Here is a 9575-nt window from a genome sequence, read left to right on the forward strand (position 1 = left end):
TAAAAAGTACAATCAAAATAGAGATAAAGTATAATTAAATACAATCGAATCAAAAACAATAAATCGGACGTTCAGTTCGAATTTTATTACAAAACATCCAAAAACTGTTACAAAATACATGCTTTATGTAGTACTCTCTTCTGTAGGTACACACTTATACCAGCATCTATATCACTTCTGAAAACGGACCCGCAAGCCTTTTTTGTGTTGTATTTAAGTACTAATACGTATCAAACAGCAATGCTGTTAGGTGAATCCTACGAGAAAAATCTTCATTACCTGAACCTAAGTATGACACACGACCTCATCTATCTCTCCATTTCCTTGACCTTTAACCACGTAGCGTCAATTCCCCCAATACACAACCCTTTGTGCAAAATTTCAAATGTTTTCGACAAAAGACACAGGAGTTATTAATATTAAAAACGAGTAAACAAAATCATGTTTACCACATATACTTAACATAAAATTTAGAATTTTTTTGCCAAATATTTTATTAAAATCTATTAAATTTGAATTATTATATCACTTAATACTCACTAATATACTGTAAATTTAGTAAATCGTGTATTAAATCCCTCATTTTGTAAACTCGTTATCATTGCTAGGATCAAGTCGCAGACTGATATGTTATCAAATTGCATTTAAATAAATCATACAGTTTTATTCAACAAAATACGAATAAATTTAAAAGGTAAATTAGTAATATTGAAATGGTTCACTTTATTCATGTTTTACAATAGCATGTTTCCTTCACTCTTTTCAGCGGCGATCTAAAATTAAAAATGTAAATTATTATTATTATTATATTAATAAATTCGAACTTAATTAATACAAAATCACACTTCTTACCGTCGTGGCAAGCTTCGTAGCATTCACTTTCGGTGTTAAAGTTATTGCTGTTACCTCCGCAACCACCGTAAATAAAAGTTTCGCATCTTCCACTTCTAGTGTTATAATAAAATCTCCGAAAATATGCTAAACATGGTCCGGAATCAGGACGTAGGGAGCAGTCATCATCTAAAGAGTTAACTATACCTTCAGTTAACTATAATTATATCTAGGAATTAAAAGAAATAAATGAATATAATAAACAACCGTCCGATGTGCAAAACGAATCGAAGAGCAAAATGACCAGGAGACTGGTTACTACAAGCTTCATGATGAAATTTTAACGACGTTTTCCCTTGATTCGAACTTATATACGAGACCAAACAAACAGGAAATTTACTTTCGCAATGACAAGGATAAGAAAAATAAATAAAAATTAATATTTTCCAAGGAAATTGCAATAGGTTCGACCGAATTCTTTTGAGAAATTACTTAATTTCATTTCAATGTATAGTAAACAAGGTACAAATTAAAAGTATAAAAATATATGTGTATTTGTGAGTCATATTATTTCTGCAGATACAGAGAAAATAAAATCGTAAATACAAAAACACTATTGTTTTCTCGAAACGGTAAAATCTAATGTATTTATTTATAATATAACGTATATACTACAGTAAAGCTACAATCACCCGGAATCTCAGGCTGCCCGGATAATTGAATTTTTGCTTAATTGGAGAGGCACGAACTCACGACCGAACTACCAATGTTTAGGGAAGGGTGGTTCTGATTTTTAAGTTTAGAAAAGTTGAACGGGGTTTCTTTTAAATCTGTTTCTTTAAGAAAGAAATAATGATTTTCTTAAAATTTGGCTAGTTTTGAATAATATTTAGAGGTGCTACCATGATCTGAAAAATCGCGATATGTGACAATGTAAGCATAAGACTATGCCCTGTTGAAACAGAAATCCTACACAATTGCAGCAGTAGGAGCACAATGTCATCTTGTGCTCCTACTGCTGCAATTGTGTAGAATTTCTGTTTAAATAGTCAATATGTAGCGAGCTGAATGGTCGAGATTCTGGAGAACTCGAAATCGAACCCGGACGATCAAACAATCCTAAAATTCTTTTCGGTGTGGCCCGTTTCTCATTATCATTGTAAGCCTGGCTGAACGTACGATGTTTCTTATAAAAGATCCTGTTAGTGCCTACAGGAAAAAAAAAATAAAAACAACTTAATGAATAAATTAAAATATGAAAGTATAATTGAAGTAGGTGCAATAGTAAGTAATTTCTCCGAATTACGAGAAGGATATAAGTTATTATGCAATGCGACTATGTAGTTGTAAGATAGCAAGCATCCAGAGGAAATATATATATAAATCATTCGCTTTTAACCGTTGTTTACACCTTGTTGAATTACATAAAGATACAAATATGAATATTAAATTAGCCAGCACAATTATTTTAATGCTTTGCATGTATTCAGATGCTCGAGGTAAGGAACTTTTTATTGTATTTTCAATGCTAAGCATTAGATCAATATTATTTCCTATTTTAGAGGTAGACTGTAATCTGCCTGCAGAAACTGGACCTTGTAGAGGAGCCTTTCGTCTATATTTTCATAACAGTGAAAGTGGAAACTGCGAAATTTTCATTTATGGTGGTTGTCGTGGGAACAGCAACAGATTTTTTACTTTAGAAGACTGTTGTAGTCAATGTTCTGCAAGTAAGAATGATTAATTTTAATGCTTTATATAAAAAAAAATTAAGTTTTTAATAATTTTCATTTGCTTTTTTCCAGGAAACTGCTACAATACTTTATATAAATGAAATCTGTCAAGATGATGAATGTTTTATTATATTTATTTGTTAGAAACAAACAAGTATTTTATGACGTTCACAATTTATTACTTGTTATAAATATAATTAATCTAAAAATGAAATGTATTTTGTAAAGTAATACTGTATAAATTACAATAAAATTAAATAAATGAATTTATTTTAAAAATTGTTTTTTTCATAATTAGATTTAATTATTCAGAACAATAGTGTAATTGTAAGAATAATTTTTTAATATTTACTTAAACTTTATTAATTCAAACGGTGATAATCAAACTAGTTGTTGCTGGAGAAATGTTTTCGATATTTTTATTCGTGCAGGAAGATAATTGTCAATTTTTCTCCCTGTTCATAAATCACGCCACGAGAACGTACCTGGAGAAACAATATAAAACGGAAATGACGACGTATATTTTATTTCAGAACAACCAGTATTTGTTTAGCTACACGAAAACATGCCTGTAGACTTCGCAGATAAATCTAAACTTATATAAATATTCAATTTACGTTAAATATTTTATGAATATTTATTTCAAATTACGCGTGCCAAACACTGGGCGAGTGAATGAAACTGCTAAACACTTGTCGCGGATTCGCACCTCGCCAACGGACTGGCTATGTGAAGTTTCATGGATTTTCTTTACGTTAATAATACCTAAATAGAGGTCAGTTTCCCTTAAAAGACCGCCCCGGAGGCATCTCCTCAGTAGATCGTGTTGCCCCATACGAATAAAGCAAACCAGACCTCAAATTAAATCCATATTTACCAACTAAATCTTATGTTAACCTTAACTTTACTACATTCTTTTTGTTATCTTTATCAGGAATAGTATAAGTGGAAAAAAGTGACGATAGCGAAGATTAAGATTATTACATTATAGCCAATCTTACCCGTTTTCACAGGATGCAAGAATTAAGTCCCCCTGTTTCCAGACTAATTAGAGAATTTTTAGATGGGTCTATAAATACGTTCGATTTCCAGTAAAAACGCATCTGCGCCTGTAAATCTTGCACGTCGCTTTGTCTTAACACTTTTATTGTTAACAACTTCTCCCCCCGCCCGCGGGGGGAATTTCGAAAAATTCCTTCTTAGTGTACGTTCTCATGACGTAATCTAACTGTGTACCAAATTGCAACTTTCAACTACTAACCGTTTGGGCTCTGCGCTTATTATTATTATCAACCCATCTCGATTATATATATAGATACAGTGACTCCAGTTTACCAGGTCTTTTAAAAATCTTATACAGTACTAGCTGTATTCGGCCACGCGTTGCTGTGGCTCTAAATGTATCTATTATAAATGTATAACACTCCCCGCGGGAGGGGGTAATTTCGAAAAATCCCTTCTTAGTGTACATTCCCTTGACGTACCCTGTTAAAACGCAAAAAACCGCATCTAAAATAGAATAGTAGAAAACCACGGTAAGCCTTACTTTTGTCCCCCTCCCCGCGGCGGGATTTCGACATCTATATAATATAAAAACACGCGCGTATTCGACTGCAACGTTGTGTGAACGTTTCAAAGAAATCGGTGAAGAACTTTCGGAGAATTAACAAAAATCTCTCTTAACATCGACTAAATCAGCGGTTCCCAACCAGTGGTCCGCGAAAGATTTAAAACTTTTATTCATTTTAAATTATTATTCCCACATTGATACAAACTGAATTTAATATTTTACTAAAAATGTTATGTTTTCTATTATAATAGCAGTGGCGTGCCGTGACATTTGATGATAGGGAAGCTGTGTTTCTGTAAGAAGCCGACTTCCAGGGGCAATTAGTTAATTGCGCGTCAGTGATGCCTAGGGTCCATTCGTACGTGCGTGGTGGCGAAAGAGACGTATCTGACAAAAACCGACAAAAAAGAAACATAAAATAAACATATACTATGTACAAAATAGTTTGCTTTAGGACAATCAGCCGTTCGGACATCCTGGGCGTCGATGTGGTTCTTTGATGGTCGATCGAAGGTGGCTCCGGTGTGAGGTTGCAGACGAGGTCCGTAAATCACGAAATTTTTCCGTTTAAATTACAACAATCGATTATATAGAAAAGAGAGAGAGAGAAAAGGAAAAAAAAACTCTTGATCTAGACATCGCGACGCAAAATGTAACCAACGAGTGTCGGAACACGTGCCAAAACACGTGTTAAAAACGATCCATCTATGTCAAACGGAAGAGTAGAACTCTGACACGAAAGTCCATAAATAAATGGAATTATGACATAAATACTCATAAATAGGTGAAATTCTGACTCGAATGCTCATAAATAGTCGATCTAAGAAGACAACTTCGGAAGGGGGGGACAGTTTAATAGATAGAAAACAATCGCGCTTGAATCGTAAAAGTTCCTAAATGACAGAAATCGCAATTAACGGGCTGAATTATGAGTTCGAGTTTTGTAAATTTGTCAACAGTCTCCGAACACAATGGTCAAAAAGACGCCAGATGGACACTCCGAATCGGACCTTTCCCATGACCCGGGTCGTCCCGAGTTTCGCCTAGAAACAAGGGAAAGACCAATCGGAAAACGGGAAAGGGGATGAGGAGCCAATCGGAAATTGGAATAGCGAGCGAAGAACTACAAAAATCGGAATCTCCAAGGTCGGGGAGAGTCTCCTCCGCATCCCGCAAAGAGCCGTGATCTGTCTTGTGTTGTGTCGCCGCCAACGACGTATGACGCCTCAGCACCTCTGCGAGCATCGGTCCAGCGATCTCATCTCGTCCGCCCCGGGGCTTCGACAGAAGGGAAATCCTCGCCACTCCGAAAGACTGTAGAGAAGTGGACTGTCTATTGTGGATGTAAGCATATATGTTCTCCAATAAACGGGTTTCCTTATGTAAAACACTTGTCATCATTTGCCTCCTCCGCCACACCCAGATGCAAACGTCCCTTAGGTTCATCCTGACATGGGATTAACTTATCCCCACCTGTCGGCGACCTTACACTGGTGTCAGTGAAGTGGGATATTTAAGCCCAGTCTACACCAGTCCAAACCTTACACCCGGAACAGTGGCGTTGACAAGTCTGTAGGGCACGGAGAGACTTCTTCTGTTGGCGTCGGGGACTCGGTCTAAGTCCGAAGTGGCACGAGTTACAGGTTACGAAGTGAGACGAGAAACTGCTTTTATTTTTGTACGTTGACACACGGCGTTTTGGTTATTCGGAAGGTTAACCGAGTGCCAGGTGTCCTCGATTGTCGGGGATTATATCAATCTCCGTTCTTTCTTTCGTCCATTTGATTGGTCATTCTCCCTCAATCACGCTTCCCGAGTGGTTGGTTCCTGATTACTAAAGGTAACGAGACTCTTACCCAGAGCGGGAGAAAAGTCAAAATCGAAGACGAATTCGATCTTCCACCGATCATAGAACGACTTCCTTCCGTGATTTATGGTTTCTACCTGGCAGTTTGATATAAACAATGGGTGTCAGACTACAATCAGAAACTTTTTCCTAAGTATTTTAAACTAATAAATTTTTCTCTAAATTAACTGTTTTTTCGCGTCTTTCGTGACGGGTCACACCAGTCCGGTACATGACATTTCCATAAAAGTTTTAAACAAATACTGGAAATGACAAAAATAAACAATTTATGTATTTTAGTTCTTAAATATTAATACAAATAATACATACATAATACAAATTGATATGATACAAACAATGATAGAAAAACTTGTTTTTTTAATTTTTATAAATTAACTCTATTCGGCGATTTTTTCGGCAAAGTCGTTAATTACTTTATCTTAAAAGTCGCTGGTCGTCGACTCCATCAACGTATTTGAAAGCTCTTTTTCTATCGAAAGCAACGCTAGCGACCGACTGGGCGTTCCTGGTCAATGTATGAATTTGCTTCGTGGTCGAAAAACTGCGCTCTACAGACCCACTGGTAGATGGTACCATAAAAATTAACGATATTAAATCATATAATTCTTTTAGTACGTCTTTGTTCGGATCGACATTAATTATAATATTGTCGCGCCGGCTCCAAAAAAAGACGAGCGCCATGGTGTGGAGACTTGCAAAACGAAAAAGAACGATTTAAAAAAAAAGAAAACGTTTTTGGAATGAAGAAGAACGATTCGGGGGACAAAAAAGAACGGTGAAAAATTCTGTTTTTGTTCTTTTAACGCAGTGATTCTCAAACTTTTTCGATCCACCGCCCCCTTTGTTCCATAAAGTTATACCCAACGCCCCCCGTGTGAGAAAGGATTGAAAATATTCTTAGGAAAACTTTTCTATGAATCTCACACTTTGTGCCCTTACCGTACATTTTTCTCGACATCTGGAAACCATTAAATGCAATGTTTCCTCTTATCCGTTTGACAGAGGAAAGGGAACTTTACCCTTGATCACCGTTCAGTACCCTGCCTCCAGCGCCCCTCTAAATTTACTCAACGCCCACAAGGGGGCGTTATCGCCCACTTTGAGAAACGCTGTTTTAACGAGATACTTAAAGTTAATTTGTTGTTAGTGTATCTAAAAAGTGTAAGTTTCAGTAAACTGTGCTGTCGATTTATATCCCGAGCCCCACAGCTCGTAACAATATGTTTTATGTCTAAGAGTTACTTGTCAATAGGCCTATAGTCCAGACACAAATATAAATATTGCGATTCGCTACGTGATTTAGATAAATCAAAAAAATTTCTCATAAAATTTACTTAATTTATAGAATTAAAACAAGTCAACCAAAAGTGTTCTCGACTGCGCCAGAAAATCGACGCTCGCGAAAATTCAAAAATGAAGTATATTACCAAGTAACCCAGTGAGAACTGCTTGCCTATCATTTTAGTTCAAAATACAGGAAGTTTTATATTAAAATGATAGGCAAGCAATTCTGTTAAGAGCACTGGCACTGAACGTTCCGCTTCGTGCAGTCTATTTTGCAAATTTTTTAAATGATGTCAATCCCGAAAATTTCGGGACTAAAAAGTGGTCGAGATCCCGGGATCAAATTCCCTAATTGGGTGGCATGAGCAAAAAGTTTGAGAAACGTTGCTAAAGAGTAACAAACACTTTTTACCCACATTCAAACATTTCTCTATAATCATTTGCAACGTGAAAGTCTGGTCATAAACCCCTTCCCTTTCATAAATCCACATTGTACTTTCCATATTTGTTTTGCAGTCAGCTTCTAAACTTCGTCAGCCAACATTCGTGCAAACATTTCTCCAGTTACGCTCAGCAAGCCTATGTCACGAAAGTTCTTGCAGTCTATCCTTTCACCCTTTTCCTTGTATATTAGAACAATAACAGCATTTTTCCGATCACAAGGCATCTTGCCCTTATCCCAAAATAAGTTGCAAATTCGAAGCACCCATTCTTCCACATTTTCTCTCTATATGTTAACATTTACGCAGTTACGCATGCAGATCAGATTTGCCATTTCGCATTCCTAACCTCACTCAGTTGAATAGGACCGCATCCATAACTATCTTTATTTATCTCTACAACTATTCCTCCATTCATGCTACCTTCATAGTGGCGCGTTATTGCTTCATGGGGCTTGAGCAAATTTGAATTAGGGGACCTGGACGAATTCTCCAGTCGTTGCCATTCGCGACCTGGTGCCACTACATTCGACGTCTGTCCACCTTGTGGTTTGAGCCAAAGAATGTTCTTCCTTTTTCTCACCGGCCCTCAGGGCCTCTTTTCTTTCATTGTGGTTTCCAAGAATCGGTCATCACCACCCAAGTTAGAAAGGAAAGTTATGGAAGCAAGAAGAAACAAAGAACAAAGGGTAGGACAAAAACTATAGTTAAATTAATATATACGAAATGGCACAACAGAAAGATAATATACTGCCACAACAGAAAGATTTGAACATGTTGTACGGTCATGTTGCCGTCTGTACGATAATTATTATATTTGTACCATTATTTCATGGTCCGCTGGCTGTTCGAAGTCACAAAAGAGGTAATCACGTGTTAATAATAAGACGACGTTGCTCTATCACGTGATGCCTCCTGCATAGTGCAAAAAGAATAGATTCTTCCGGGAGAAAAGCTGACCTAGGACCGGAAATGCATGAGGTGTAGTCACATGACCGAGTGACGTCGAATCGGGTTACGTGATACAATCTGTGTGCATCCGCAGTCTAACGTGCATCTCCACGACGAAGATAAGCTTAAGCAATGGCGTTTCGAACGCGGCACAAACGGTAAGTAGTCCTACAATTTTTTGTTTATAGCACTTTATATGCGGGTCTCTCGGAAAAACGTTATGCGTTTTCCAAATGTCTATTAAATATACCTTCTTTATAAAATAAAATAAGAAAAATGTCTTATTCTTTAAATCTGTATAATGGTATTAAAGCTATTTTGTCCGTTAATTTTCACGCGTCTGTTCTTGAAAAACTTTCAAGCTAGGGGATGTCCATAAACTATGTCCGCATTTTTCTTGAAATTTTCACTCCTCCCCCATTGTCTCAGTTTGTTCAAGTATCCCTAAAAAAAAAAAAAAAAAAAAAAACTTGTCGGACTTCTCGCAACCCTTCTTCCAGTGTGGACGCCATTTATGGACAGCTCCCAAAATACCAACTCAACAGAAAATAATGTCAATTAGCCGAAATAGATTGTAGGAAAGAATGAAATACCCGGGATGTACGGAACTTCGCACAATTTCGGTGGGAGGCCATGTGGAACTCGCTCGGACTGTCATCTTCCTTTGATCATCCTTTATACCAAGTCGATTATCAGAATAGCACTGTTCCTCTATGTCCGTCCACCCTGAGGTCCATTCGAAAAAGGTCACACTCGTGCCCTGAGGCCCTCTTTCTCTCTTTGTTTTCTGTAGTTCCACGAATCAGTTCTCCCACCCAAGAGAAAAGAGTTAGATAAGAAAGTTCTACATACGAGAAGGAACAAAGAACAAAGGGAAATATTCTAAAACTATGATTAAA

The 9575-nt window shown here is 36.8% G+C and overlaps 1 protein-coding gene across 1 annotated transcript; it reads left to right on the forward strand.

Annotated features, from left to right (window-relative positions):
- Window positions 1-2186: 2186 nt before the first annotated feature.
- LOC136974932 (isoinhibitor K-like) lies at window positions 2187-2817 on the forward strand. The gene is made up of 3 exons (XM_067269934.1): window positions 2187-2330; window positions 2394-2561; window positions 2637-2817. Exons 1-3 carry the CDS (start codon window positions 2270-2272, stop codon window positions 2663-2665), a joined length of 258 nt encoding a protein of 85 aa, XP_067126035.1. The 5' UTR covers window positions 2187-2269; the 3' UTR covers window positions 2666-2817.
- The last annotated feature ends 6758 nt before the right edge of the window (window positions 2818-9575 follow it).

This window comes from Centruroides vittatus, unplaced genomic scaffold, assembly GCF_030686945.1.
Source record: "Centruroides vittatus isolate TY-2023 unplaced genomic scaffold, ASM3068694v2 contig_359, whole genome shotgun sequence".
Classification (NCBI taxonomy): domain Eukaryota; kingdom Metazoa; phylum Arthropoda; class Arachnida; order Scorpiones; family Buthidae; genus Centruroides; species Centruroides vittatus.